Here is a 15,437-nt window from a genome sequence, read left to right as displayed (position 1 = left end):
TTTATCTGGATGTTTTAGAGTCATTTGGTTTTAAACGCCCAGCCAGCTTTTGATTCATTCATGTGAGGATACTGAGAGGTGCCAGTTTAAAGATTTACATCCATGTGCCCTTCCCAGTCTATGTGCGACATAAAACTTAACAAATAAATGTAGGAATCATAAGAATAAAAAAAATACTTTTGTTATATCCTTGAAAATCATGTAGACAAATATTATCACTGTGCGGTACGTATATAAAAAGAGCGGTTATTTTACACAGGGTCCCGTGCACGGAAGGGCCTCTAGCTGGGTAAATCTTTTAGCAGGTAATCTTTCAACTCGCCGTACACTTTGTGGATGTGACTTAAAACCCAGCTTACAACGCCCGAAAATTACAATAATTGTATGAAATATTAAACAATTATGAGATCAAATATTGTAGCTTACGCTCTGGTATTGCACTGGGACCGTAAAATCGATCAAAAGCATGGCTTCACGTGCTCCAACCGAGAGACCGATAAAAGATGGCCCCCAAACGCCCGTGACCCCAATGGGCCTGACTTTCCCAAATAACGCTGCATACTAATCGGGGTTATCTGTAATAAAATAGGGGAATTTTTTATTATTTTATGGCAACAAAGGGTTCTTTCCCCTTTCACCAAAGGGTTCCACATTTTGGTTTTCCAAGACAAATATGCCGAACCCTGTGTTTTCACGGAAATGTACAATGAACCAGAAATAAAGGGGTTTGGATTTTTTAATATATCACAGTATTAATCATGTACCTTAATAAAGTAGGGTCTTTTTTTATTTAAATGATAGCGGAAATATCACAGCAGTTGAAAATGAATTTAATATGTGTGTATACAATGTTTCAGGTCACGAGTTTGATTCAAAGACCGATCATGCTGGATACCATGATACGATAAGTGTTCAAATATGAATGCATCTTGAAACCTATGAGAATCAACTACGTGCTTCGATGAATTAATATGTGAACACTTCTTTAGAAAAGGATTATCCCTCATTATATAGTGAGAATGGCTAGAACCGAATCACACCTTATTTAAAAAATGAGAATTTCCAAGTTTAAAGAGAACAAATGTCGCTGACATTAGAATGTCCTGATTTCTAATTCAGGATTTCAAAATTACATGTACCTGCCGGTGTATCTGTAAGTTCTTCTGCATTGTAAGCAAAGTTCTCAGCCGCTTGTTGGCCTCTAAATTGGTAGCAGTCACCGGAGGGTATTCCTTTACCAAGCCATATGTCATAGCTAAATTCCGGATTGAAAGATAGTTGCCCGGAACTACCATATCCGACCCTCGAAATAACCCATTTTCCACTTTGGGCTATCTCTTCATAACCACCGGAAAGATAATCCTGCAAGATATTTCATGTAAGATAAAATGAACTAGTGTAAAGTGCTTACTTTGGACTTTGTTTCAGCTCTTAAATTGTGTCTTATAGATCATTCTCTTTGAACAGTCACGATCTGGGAAGGGATTGTACCAGTTTCAATATACATGTTAATTGCTTGATATCATACTTATTCAAGATCAAGAATGTACCAAGTACCGGTGGAGACATTTGAACTTTATGAATTCCCGATTATATCTTCGTGAATTCACAAGAACTCACGTTTTTAACATACGGAATTCATGAATTTACGAGTTCAATTTCATGAATTCACGATAAGATCTTCGGGAATTCACAATTTCAACTTCGTGAACTCACGTTTTCAACATACGGAATTCATGAATTCACGAGTTCAATTTCATGAATTCACGATTTCAGCTTCACCAATTCACGATTTCAACTTCATGAATTCACGATTTCAACTTATGAATTCACGATTTCAACTTCACAATTTTGACTTCACGAAATCACTATTTCAGTTTCGTGAATTCACGATTTCAATTTCAACTTCATGAATTCACGCTGTCAACTTCATGAATTCACGATTTCAATTTCACGAAGCTGAAATCGTGAAATGTGCCCGCTGGTCATTCGTAGAAATGGCTTTGACCGCAAATATACATGTACAATATTATTAAGAACATTTGATCTAATGTGACACAACTACTACAAAAAAAGAACGATTAAGAAGGAAAATTAGCGTTAATACCTTGTAAGTCAGTATTGGAACCCCAAATCTGGAAACAATATAGGTCTCATGTGCACTGTAAGTGTGTCCCGAGTTGTCGATATTGCATATGGCAATTGACTTCCATATACCATCGTTGAGTGGTGACTTTGAAATTATCGTGAAGGTATTGTTCCCTAACAGCTCACAATCTTGAAGAAAAAGAAGTGAGAATTAAAATGATATACCCATGTTTAATATCGTGCATTGTTCAATGTAACCGAAGAAAGCCGCGCACTTTTGTTAGTGCATGTTTTATCTTTGTGCTTTCGTCGAGCAATTTTTATTTATTTCACAGTTTACAAAATATATTCAATGTAAATCACCATATATGCAATATTATCAAGTTAGCCTCTTTTTCATTTTTATTCCAGTCCTTCTATTGTACTCTATCTAGCTTGTTTTTTATATTCCTAGTCCAAAATAATCTATATTAAAACACTATTGTACTACGTCTTATGTGTTTCTATTTTCAATTTATACCAGAACCTTACTGTAGTCGATGAAACAAAGTTCTGTCGAAATGTAAAAGATTTAGTGGTGTGAAATAAAGACGACTTAATACATTGCTCTTTTGGCTGTAAAACCTAGCGCCTAGTCCAAAACGCCAATATAGATTTGACAATGTAATCGCCCAAAATAATTCATTATCGTACTCAGCATTGAATAATAAGCTCATAGCATTATTACAACCACAAAAGCGGTTGTAACATAAAACCGGTTGCAACATTTATCATTGCTGTTAAAGGGACTCCACTGAAGCCTTTTGACACGGCGGGACTTGAAATATTTGTTTGGAGAATAATGTTCCATTTGATGTAGGTCTACACTTATAGCGTGTGTACATATAATTTCAGATAATTAGCTCTCGATATTTTTCCAGAATAATTAAACGACCCCAAAATGAACAGTGTTGGAACTATTTTCACTCAAATCGGGCAAAGAATAGCACAAATAACTATTTTCTTTTTTTTCTTAGTATATTTACAAATTATCTTTTGCATATCTTTCTGTTTTCAGTAACCTAGCTGATCCATGTAAGAAATGCAAATTTTATGTTTTAGGCTTTTGGCTCTCGTTAGAAATTCTTTAAAGCATACTTTTACAAAGACTGCTTAATTAAGTAATTCGAACTTACATTAAGTTGGATATTTAATCTATTTATCATAGTTATAACCAATTAAAAATCTATTTAAATGATCCTTTCGAATAAGCATTTTAAAAAATCCCCAACAAACTTTCTTATAATGGAAAATTTATTTTTGTCTGATATATCAATCTTTACTAATTTTTTATTGCAACACCTTCCCCCATCATTACATTTTCACTGCTATTCTATTCTTATTAATAATTTATGCGGTTCTGTGGAGTCATATATCGAGACATTAACCTTTATACAGAAATTAGTATAGTGGAATGACGCATAGATATCAATGTTGATATTAACTCATTAATCATATTGGTTTAAAGAAGCTCTTCAAGCAGACATTGATAGCTTGGTAGGGAACCATAATTGGACAGGGAACCAGATTATCCCGTTGCCAACTATCATTCGGTGATGTTTTAATTTAACGGTAACTAAAACACGCAGCATTGTTACGTCACAAAAGTTGACGTTACACATTAGCAACGTCATATTGCACCCGGAAGATTACAAAGGCTGTTTCTAAACCATTTAATTATGAAAAATTAATGGCTCGTGAAAATCGAGGCTGTTTTGTTTGGCTCATAAGTTTAAAGAAGTCATGCAACGAAAGGGTGAGTAGAATAAATAGAATTTTTGAACATTCAGTTTAGATAATAAATCAACGGTTTTTTTGAGAATCATTTAAAATGGCGGCATAATTTACTTTAGGGAATTTATTGATGGCGATTATGTTGATGATTATAAAAATAATAATATAAAAAAATATAATAATAATAATAATAATAATAATTGTTAATAATAATATATATTCAATGATAAAATGATAAGATGATTCTAAGATTTTAGTGGGAACTAAAAATTTAAACATGAGCAGTGTCATTAACAGTTCAAATAAAAAATATACAATAAAATCATTGGCTTCTGAAACTTGAATGCAGGTTAATACTTAAAATAAGGAACATTGACTCTTTTACAGTTTGCAAGATTTCGAAACCGCATGCGCCAAAGATACTATGCAAGAAGAGGCAAGACCCTTGACCCAGAAACCCTGTTAAATGAAACAGGAAATGCCGACATGGTCGTCTGTGAGATTGCCAGCAAGTCAAATAAAGTCGTTCCTCAATGGTTGTCATCTCTGATTGGTATGGTAGTTTATACATTAATTTATAAATTGTTTTATAAAAGAATTCTTACTGTAGTATTTTCTACAAACATTTACCGTTTTAATGTCCAGAAACGAAAATCAAAGTACAGGATTGCAGATTGGCTGGATATAAACAACTAAAATGTAAAGAAAAAAAAACAACAAACAAAACATTTCCTCTTTGATTTTGTTAAATTTTCATATAATAAAAGATGTAACAAAAATAAAACATAAACAATTTAAAAACACACTCCTTTTCAGGTGATGTTGTTGATAATGAAAGTACAACAGTGAAAGAGACCACATCAGACGACAAACTTGGTATATATACATGTATATTTTCTCAATTACTTTTACAATGTCATTACTGAAAATACAGCAGAAATTCCAAAAAATATCTTTTAAAATTTAATCAGATAGTTGAAAAAGTCCGTTTTGTAATCCATCAAGTACAGCATATATTGCCGTTGCTACATCTTTAATGAACCCGCAATTTAATTAGCTGTATAGTTTAAACAGAATGATTACGAGATTTTTGTTAAATTATGCATTCAATATAAAAATGCATGTGCTTTTAAACCGATCACATTCAAATTTATACTGATCATTTAGATATCATCATGTAAGGCTTCTTGTTTTGTGACACTATGTCATAATAACATGAAATAAAGATTTAATATTTTTTTTAGTTGAAGAATACGTGACATGCATCATAGACAAGGCAGCCGACACCCTGAGACAGGAGTTGCCTAGCAACACAGCGACCTTAACAGTGAGGCCAGCAGACGACAACATATCATTGTCCTCCAGTATCATCAGCCGTAAGTCATTTTTGTTGCTACAAAGGTTAATTGTAACAACATCCCTATTGCCCCGGGGAATGCGTAGGATAGCTGATATTTTGCACTTTGTCTGCCCCGCACTTCCGGGTAAATACGAAGGTTGCGGCTTTTAGCCAACATTTTACCTGCTGGCAGTCTCCGCAGGATGGGGCCTTACCAAGAGCGAGGCGCAGGTAAAACTGATCTGTGCATGAAATAATGCGTTTAAATAAATCAAGATATATTGATAATTCTACATTTTCAACAGTTATTTACGACATACATGTATATCTAAAACAAAGTACTGTTAATAAAGGTTGTACCTTTATACGGAAATTTTATGGTTGTTTAAGTACATTGCAGAGATAAAACTTATCCAATGAGTTTTTACCGCTAACTGTTGTTTTTTCACCTTGACACGCGGTAATCTTAAGAGTTATTTGCTATCCCATTCCCAGGTACTCAGCAACGACTGAAACACATAAACACCCGATTATTTTGTGTAAAGAGAATTCTTAATTCTGAGAAGTTATTTTTTAGTGTACACGATATAATTATTTTATTTGACAGAAATTGCTGATATGGCTGTAACAGAGAGCTTGTCAAATATTGTGATGGATGCCGACACCAACCACTCTGCTTTTAGAGCACCTAGAACTATCAAAGAATTCAAGGGTAAGCATGTATATTTAATATTTTGTGACAAACCAAAAAAGACATACAGTAATTCATAATTTTTCATAAAAATAGGCGTCGAGCCGACCAAGAAAAAAAACTTCCGACGAGCTTTCTTTTAAACAAGTTAAAGCACTGGTTACACTTCAAAAGAGCAATTGTGTTCATTCTTTTACAGAAGTATTTGGCATAACCGGATGTGACATCACTGATGATGGTCGTCCACCTGTAAGTGACTAAATGATTAAGGTAAGAATTGATAATAAATTCAGATTTTTTTTTATCAAATCCATTGTTGAAACATTTGGAAACGTAAATTATGTATACTTAGTAATAGGTATGCCTTCTACAATATCATTACAAATTTAAAGAACTCACTAAAGCCACAAGTTGAAATATCTTAACTTTCGATATATTGTAGAAATTGTTTTAACTTTAAATAGGCTAAATGCATATAAAATGAACATATGAAGGTTGAATGATAAGATAACTTTGTAATAAAAGCTCGTGATGCTTACATGTGGTACTCTATCTCAGCTAATTGTTATAAAGACAAAAGTTTTTTATAGTCCTTCAAACACCTAATCTTTAAAAACAAAGGCCAAGTTTTAAATGTACGCAAACTTTTTTTGTTATAAAAAAATATAGTATTGAAAAATCCGAAATTTGATAAAACAGCACCAATATTAATTTTAAACATTATATACAAAATACATGCTGAAAAACTTCTAAACCCCCCATTTTTCTTTTACATTTTTTCTAACCCCTTGGAACCTCCTTATTATTCCATATACGACGTTTACGGGAAAGACGAAAGTTGGGATGCATCCTAAATGTGTTTTCCTTTTCCTCTTTCTAAATTTAAGTTTCGCAATTTCTAATTTCCATAAAATAAGAATACAATATTTAAAAATTAAAATTGATAATTTCAAAAACATGTCTTTTTTTACCTTTTGTTTGTCTTCAAATTTTTAATTTAAGAAGAAAAAAAACCACGCATGTCTTTTTTGTTTGTTTTTTTGCTTTTCTTTGATTGCTTTTTTTGTTGTTTTTTTTGCTTTTTTTGTTTTTTTAAATTTTTATTTTTTGACTTTTTCTTTTTGCTCAGGGACGATTTTATATCTTTAAATATTGTCTAAACTGTTCTGAATTTTATTTTAAATAATAAATCCCTTTAAAAAAAAAACTTGCTTTTATAAATTTTTCATTGAAAAATCACAGTTTTAAAATTTGTTTTTATGCTTTTCCCCAAAAATTTTTGGGTGCACACATATTCAAGGGGAAAAAATGATAATAAATTTAAGGGATGATAGAAAACCCAAAACAACTTTTTTCCATGCACAAAACGGGTGTTTTTTGTATATTTTTTAATTCTAAACTGTTTTTTTAAAATTTAATACTGCATAAACTTTGCGGATCTTTGCTAAAAACGTAAAAAAAGCCTTTTGAGTTTTTTCCTTTTTAAAAACTATTCTTAAAAAAGAAAGAAGAAGATAAAACAAAAACAACAACAACAAAAAACATTTGTAATAACTAAAAAACGTTTAATAACAAATAATGAAATAAGATCACTGCAATGCATTTTCGTTCTGGATATGCTTCCTGTATCTTACGGTGGCACAAAGGTGACATGTGTGTGTTTTTAATTTATCTCGTGCGCACGAGTTACTAAGTTGTGGCCACGAGATAATTAATCGTGGGAACGAGAATACTATGTCGTGGCACGAGATACTAAGCCGTGGCCACGAGTTACTTAGTTGTGGCCACGAAGATAGTTAAGTCGTGGAAACGAGATACTATGTCGTGGCCACGAGTTGCTATGAATAAAAATGTGAAAATATTTTTTTGCCAAATTCTTGTCTTATCTATATATTTTATGAAAAATATTAAATGAGAGTTTGAACATTTTCGAGAACGGAAGAAAACTGCCAAGATTTGTGTTGAATCATTCATGTAAAGCAAATACATGTAATATTGTTGCGCTACGGTCCAGCTATATGGTACCAGGTCCCTTTAATCTTCTTAAAAATGTGGTAACGTGCTCAAGACTTGGTGACCAATAATCAGACTGGACTGTAGAGAACGATACTGTCCACAATTATAACAATGTTCTATGGAAAGCCATGGCTGTCTGATATTGTTCTTTTTCAATTCATGTAACCATTTGGATAATATATGAGTTCACTTCGACTATATATGAATTGAAAACACCTTCTTATTTAACCGGAATCCATTATATTAATCCACAGTAACAGTATATGAAACCATACTGTCAGTGTATGAAACCGAGTTAGCAATATATAAGTTGATTTTCTCAATATATGATTCCAATTCTTCAATATATGTTACCAAATTAGCCATGTATGGAACCAGATGTCCTTATATGAAACCGAATTATCAATATATTAATTCATTTTTACAATATATGAAACCATTTTATCAATGTATGGAACCAAAGTAGCAATATATGAGTTGGTTATACCAATTATTCAATATATGGAACCAAAGTAGCAATGTATGGAACCAGGTGTCCTTATATGAAACCAAATTATCAATATATTTATTCATTTTTACAATATATGAAACCATTTTATCAATGTATGAAAGCAAAGTAGCAATATATGAGTTGGTTATTACAATATATGATACCAATATTTCAATATATGGAACCAAAGTAACAATGTATGGAACCAGGTGTCCTTATATGAAACCAAATTATCAATATATTAATTCACTTTTACAATATATGAAACCATTTTATCAATGTATGGAACCAAAGCAGCAATATATGAGTTGGTTATTACAATATATGATACCAATAATTCAATATATGGAACCAAAGTAACAATGTATGGAACCAGGTGTCCTTATATGAAACCAAATTATCAATATATTAATTCATTTTTACAATATATGTAACCATTTTATCAATGTATGGAGCCGAAGTATCAATATATAAGTTGATTATCACATTATATAATACCAGATCTTCAATATATGGATCCAAGTAAGTCATGTATTGAACCAGATGCCCTTATATGAAACCAAATTATTAATATATTTAATCAATTTTACAATATATGAAACCAGTTTATCAATATATGTAACCGAAGTAGCAATATATAAGTTGATTTTCACATTATATGATACCAGTTCTTCAATATATGATACCAAAGTAGCAATATATTGAACCAAAATGTCATTATATTGACGGGACTTTTTTTAAAGGCTGTATTCTATCCTTGCACCGGTATTACAGTTTCGCGCCAATATTCCTTGTTTAAAGAACAGCGTGCTTCACTGACTGCATACTGCACATTTTCTGAATAAGGAAATATTTGAATTTAACGTCACATTCACTTAAAATGGGCTGGGCAGGCAAAACTTATCGTTATATATGTAGGAGTTGTATGTCATAATTTAAGCTATTGAGTCGTACTGACCATTAACAAAAACATATTTAAAAAATAAGTTCATCTCGACCTTTACCTTTGATCAAAAATAGGCATGGCCAGAAGGACACATCAAGGTTAATCTACTCACAAAGTTTAAAAAATAATCAGTCAAATAATAATTGATTTCATGAAAAAGTGTATGCATTGTAATAACAGAACCCAGTGATATGGAAAGCCATGGCTGTCTGATATTGCTCTTTTTCAATTTATGTAACCATTTGGATAATATATGAGTTCACTAATACTATATATGAATTGCAAACACCTTCTTATTTAACCGGAATCCATTGTATTAATCCACAGTAACAATATATGAAACCATAATGTCAGTGTATGAAACCGAGTTAGCAATATATAAGTTGATTTTCTCAATATATGATACCAGATCTTCAATATATGGTACCAAAGTAGCCATGTATGGAACTAGATGTCCTTATATGAAACCGAATTATCAATACATTAATTCATTTTTACAATATATGAAACCATTTTATCAATGTATGGAACCAAAGTAGCAATATATGAGTTGGTTATACCAATTATTCAATATATGGAACCAAAGTAGCAATGTATGGAACCAGGTGTCCTTATATGAAACCGAATTATCAATATGCATGTATTAATTCATTTTTACAATATATGAAACCATTTTATCAATGTATGGAACCAAAGTAGCAATATATGAGTTGGTTATTACAATATATGATACCAATTATTCAATATATGGAACCAAAGTAACAATGTATGGAACCAGGTGTCCTTATATGAAACCAAATTATCAATATATTAATTCATTTTTACAATATATGAAACCATTTCATCCATGTATTGAACCAAAGTATCAATATATAAGTCGATTATCACATTATATGATACCAGGTCTTCAATATATGGTACCAAAGTAGCAATGTATGGAACCAGATGTCCTTATATGAAACCAAATTATCAATATATTAATTCATTTTTACAATATATGAAACCATTTCATCCATGTATTGAACCAAAGTATCAATATATAAGTCGATTATCACATTATATGATACCAGATCTTCAATATATGGATCCAAGTAAGTCATGTATGGAACCAGATGTCCTTATATGAAACCGAATTATCAATATATTAAATCATTTTTACAATATATGAAACCATTTCATCCATGTATTGAACCAAAGTATCAATATATAAGTTGATTATCACATTATATGATACCAGATCTTCAATATATGGATCCAAGTAAGTCATGTATGGAACCAGATGTCCTTATATGAAACCGAATTATCAATATATTAAATCAATTTTACAATATATGAAACCAGTTTATCAATGTATGTAACCGAAGTAGCAATATATAAGTTGATTTTCACATTATATGATACCAGTTCTTCAATATATGATACCAAAGTAGCAATATATGGAACCAAAATGTCATTATATTGACGGGACGTTTTTTAAAGACTGTATTCTATCCTTGCACCGGTATTTCAGTTTCGTGCCAATATTCAAAAGACCAGCGTGCTTCACTGATTGCATATTGCACATTTTCTAAATAAGGAAATATTTGAATTTAACGTCACATTCACTTCAAATGGGCTGGGCAGGCAGAACTTATCGTTATATGTACGAGTTGTATGTCTTAAGCTATTGCGTCGTACTGACCATTAACAAAAACATATTTAAAAAATAAGTTCATCTCGACCTTTACCTTTGATCAAAAATGGGCATGGCCAGTAGGACACATCAAGGTTCATCTACTCACAAAGTTTAAAAATAATCAGTCAAATAATAATTGATTTCATGAAAAAGTGTATGCATTGTAATAACAGAACCCAGTGACCTCGGCCTTTGACTTGTTGAAATGAAAATAGGCTACTTTGGTTCCATATAATGAAAATTGCTACCATAGACTGTAACATCAACTTATATACTGCTACTTTGGTTCCATGCATTAATAAAATGGTTTCATATATTGTAAAAATGACATAATATATTGATAATTCGGTTTCATATAAGGGTATCTGGTTCCATATATGGCTTTTTTGGTACAATATATTGAAGAACTGGTATCATATAATGTGATAATCAAGTCATATATTGCTACTTTGGTTCCATACATTATTAAATTGGTTTCATATATTGTAAAAATGAATTAATATATTGATAATTCGGTTTCATATCAGGACATCTGGTTCCATACATGGCTATTTTGGTACCATATATTGAAGAATTGGTATCATATAATGTAATAACCAACTCATATATTGCTACTTTGGTTCCATACATTGATAAATTGGTTTCAAAAATTGTAAAAATGAATTAATATATTGATAATTCGGTTTCATATCAGGACATATGGTTCCATATGTGGCTACTTTGTTATTATATATTGAAGAATTGGTATCATATAATGTAATAACCAACTCATATATTTCTACTTTGGTTTCATAAATTGATACATTGGTTTCATATATTGAAAAATGAATTAATATATTGATAATTCGGTTTCATATAAGGACATCTGGTTCCATACATGGCTACTTTGGTACCATATATTGAAGAATTGGAATCATATATTGAGAAAATCAACTTATATATTGCTAACTCGGTTTCATACACTGACAGTATGGTTTCATATATTGTAACTGTGGATTAATATAATGGATTCCGATTAAATAAGAAGGTGTTTTCAATTTATATATAGTCGAAGTGAACTCATATATTATCCAAATGGTTAAATAAATTGAAAAAGAACAATATCAGACAGCCATGGCTTTCCATATATTTTGGTTCCAGTTAATGATAATTGCTATCATAGAATGTAACATCAACTTATATACTAGCTGCTACTTTGGTTCCATACTTTAATAAAATGGTTTCATATATTGTAAAAATGACTTAATATATTGATAATTCGGTTTCATATAAGGGCATCTGGTTCCATATATGGCTTCTTTGGTACAATATATTGAAGAACTGGTATCATATAAAGTTATAATCAAGTCATATATTGCTACTTTGGTTCCATACATTGATAAATTGGTTTCATATATTGTAAAAATGAATTAATATATTGATAATTCGGTTTCATATAAGGACATCTGGTTCCATATATGGCTATTTTGGTACCATATATTGAAGAATTGGTATCATATAATGTAATAACCAACTCATATATTGCTACTTTGGTTCCATACATTGATAAATTGGTTTCATATATTGTAAAAATGAATTAATATATTGATAATTCGGTTTCATATAAGGACATCTGGTTCCATATATGGCTATTTTGGTACCATATATTGAAGAATTGGTATCATATAATGTAATAACCAACTCATATATTGCTACTTTGGTTCCATACATTGATAAATTGGTTTCATATATTGTAAAAATGAATTAATATATTGATAATTCGGTTTCATATCAGGACATCTGGTTCCCTATATGGCTACTTTGGTACCATATATTGATGAATTGGTATCATATAATGTAATAACCAACTTATATATTTCTACTTTGGTTTCATAAAGTGATACATTGGTTTCATATATTGAAAAATGAATTAATATATTGATAATTTGGTCTCATATAAGGACATCTGGTTCCATACATGGCTACTTTGGTACCATATATTGAAGAATTGGAATCATATATTGAGAAAATCAACTTATATATTGCTAACTCGGTTTCATACACTGACGGTATGGTTTCATATATTGTAACTGTGGATTAATATGTATACAATGGATTCCGGTTAAATAAGAAGGTGTTTTCAATTCATATATAGTCGAAGTGAACTCATATATTATCCAAATGGTTACATAAATTGAAAAAGAACAATATCAGACAGCCATGGCTTTCCATAATGTTCTATATAAAATAGAAATTGTTATGGTTAGGGGGACTGATGATACTTGATTTGGATGGCTGTCAAAGCCTATAGATCCATTTAGCTGAAATATGCTATTATGGATCTGCCAATAGTGGGCTACTCTGTATAACACTGTATGGCTTGGACACTGTACTCCAAAGTACTTGATAATAATTCCCCACTTCTGGAGGTACATGTATGCCAGTTTAAGATTAAAATTGAGTCACGAAAAAGAAAGACTGTTCACTGTTTACTAATTTTAATTAGTGGTAAACTGTTAAGAAATTCAAATGTGAAATATTCAAATAACAGTATTGTATATAATATCAACACATGTATATAATTCAGTCTTAAATATCCGATAGCTATGTCTTACATAGACTTCACATAAATTATTACCGCGACTGCCGTTTAATTTCAATTAAAAAATGTGAAAACGTAAATAAAGTTTGGTCGAGTCAGTGACCGTAATAATGTAAAACAAAAATTATGAATTTCTTATCAATTATTCTTAGACAATAATTAAATGTAAAATAATAATCTATAGACTATGTTTTATTTTGCCTTAAAAAAGTAAAAATTGCCGTTCAGAAGAACACGACAATTATGTAGACTAACCGAAAGTTAAATGAAAACTGACTGAAGTTGATCGTTTTCTGGCCTATTTATACCAAATCTGAGAAAACGAACATAAAAAGGTTCGAAAAATGTTCAGCTTTACGTTTTGGTCAGTGGACAATAGTCGATGTTCGAAAACTGATCATTTGACGTTCGGAAACGATCATTTCCATACAGAAAGAACGATGTCAACCAACCGAACGTCCGAACATCAACAATTCATAGCTAAAGTTCTATGAAAGTTTACATAAAATATGATAAATTGATACATATAATATTTATAAAAATGACTAGTACCATGGATTGACTATAAGTTTGTTGCTTTTGATGAAACATAACTTTGAAACAATTTGTTTACTGAGATTAGGCAGCAATTGCTATTGACAACGGAAATCATACAACCCATAATGCATTGGCGAACAACAACAACACCTGTCAAAGTTTATCGAGTAAAATCACAATAAATGCTAGTACTTTCTAGCTAAATGTACGCTGATTATAAGAAAATATGTAAACAATTAATGAAATAAGTCATTACTCTTTATAATTCTGACATTATTTATGGTTGTCAGTCTATGAAATTAACACAAAAAAGCGTTTACCGGTACATGCAAAATGTAAACAATGCCGGTAATTACTTACGATTAGAGTAAACAAGTGCGATTATATCAATATTACGAAAATATAATGAGCTTTCATAATTGAAGTACTCGCTCCTGTCTGTTAATTAAGAAACAGTTTTATGTTTATTTCATATAGACCTTTTTACAATACGATTTTCCATAGCAGCGAATGTTGCATTTCGCGCATGCGCATTCTGCGTAGGGCAAAACGCAATAACGATGTCTATACAGTCTATCATACCCTAAGGCTTTAATAGATGCAATTTCATGTTATGTCACCCAAAAAACATTAATTTTGGGATGACTTAAGGCGGTAAGTACTGAAAACGTGAATTTATTTTTTAACAGATCTACGAAAATGTGCAGTGGTCAAAATGGGCACACACATGTCGTTTGTTTAAGGTATCATTGACGACTTTTTCATCAGTAATTTAAATTGAAACAGCAGGGTGCTGTAGATAAAACTTTGGACATATTATATTTTTAATGATTCGTAGATCTATAAGGATCCTGGAAAAACCATGAATTTTTAGCACTTTATAATAACCAATGGTTCAAGTCGTTTCTTGGAATTTCAATTATTTATCTTCTAAAAGACAAAATATATGGATTGATACATGGATCCACAAAACTGAAGTGCGCTTAAAATTTACATAAAAGTTAAGCACTTAAAAATTCACAAAAGATCACGGAGTATTTTGTCAGGTAGATCCACGAAACTTTTTTCGTGCGACATGTACGTTTGGAAGCGGAAAGAAAGCATAAACTTACCAGAAAGTGACATTGTCATTGTGCGACATAATCTTTCAGAAACTTACCAACAAGAAAACGATGGCTGCAAAGTACCAAATAAATCCAAAATCCTTTCATGATTGATAATTAGTCGTTTCTCTTTAACATTACCGAAGTATTCATTCATACCAAATTACATGAACGAAATGGCGTTTTAGATTTATCAAA

At 31.1% G+C, this 15,437-nt stretch overlaps 2 protein-coding genes across 2 annotated transcripts; one reads left to right on the top strand and one right to left on the bottom strand.

The window, feature by feature from the left end:
* Positions 1-561: 561 nt before the first annotated feature.
* On the bottom strand, positions 562-15,437 carry LOC132729409 (uncharacterized). The gene is made up of 4 exons (XM_060715177.1): positions 15,296-15,437; positions 2,108-2,277; positions 1,140-1,362; positions 562-575 (listed from the first exon to the last, which is right to left on the bottom strand). The coding sequence occupies exons 1-4, from the start codon at positions 15,345-15,347 to the stop codon at positions 562-564; spliced, it is 459 nt and encodes a 152-aa protein (XP_060571160.1). The 5' UTR covers positions 15,348-15,437.
* Positions 3,510-6,220, top strand: LOC132729414 (uncharacterized). The gene is made up of 6 exons (XM_060715183.1): positions 3,510-3,883; positions 4,249-4,414; positions 4,678-4,737; positions 5,106-5,237; positions 5,808-5,912; positions 6,091-6,220. Exons 1-6 carry the CDS (start codon positions 3,818-3,820, stop codon positions 6,150-6,152), a joined length of 591 nt encoding a protein of 196 aa, XP_060571166.1. The 5' UTR covers positions 3,510-3,817; the 3' UTR covers positions 6,153-6,220.

The sequence above is a fragment of the Ruditapes philippinarum genome, unplaced genomic scaffold (assembly GCF_026571515.1).
Source record: "Ruditapes philippinarum isolate M1 unplaced genomic scaffold, ASM2657151v2 ctg2349_1_1_1_1, whole genome shotgun sequence".
NCBI classification, from domain to species: domain Eukaryota; kingdom Metazoa; phylum Mollusca; class Bivalvia; order Venerida; family Veneridae; genus Ruditapes; species Ruditapes philippinarum.
This window is presented reverse-complemented; position numbering and strand designations above follow the sequence as displayed.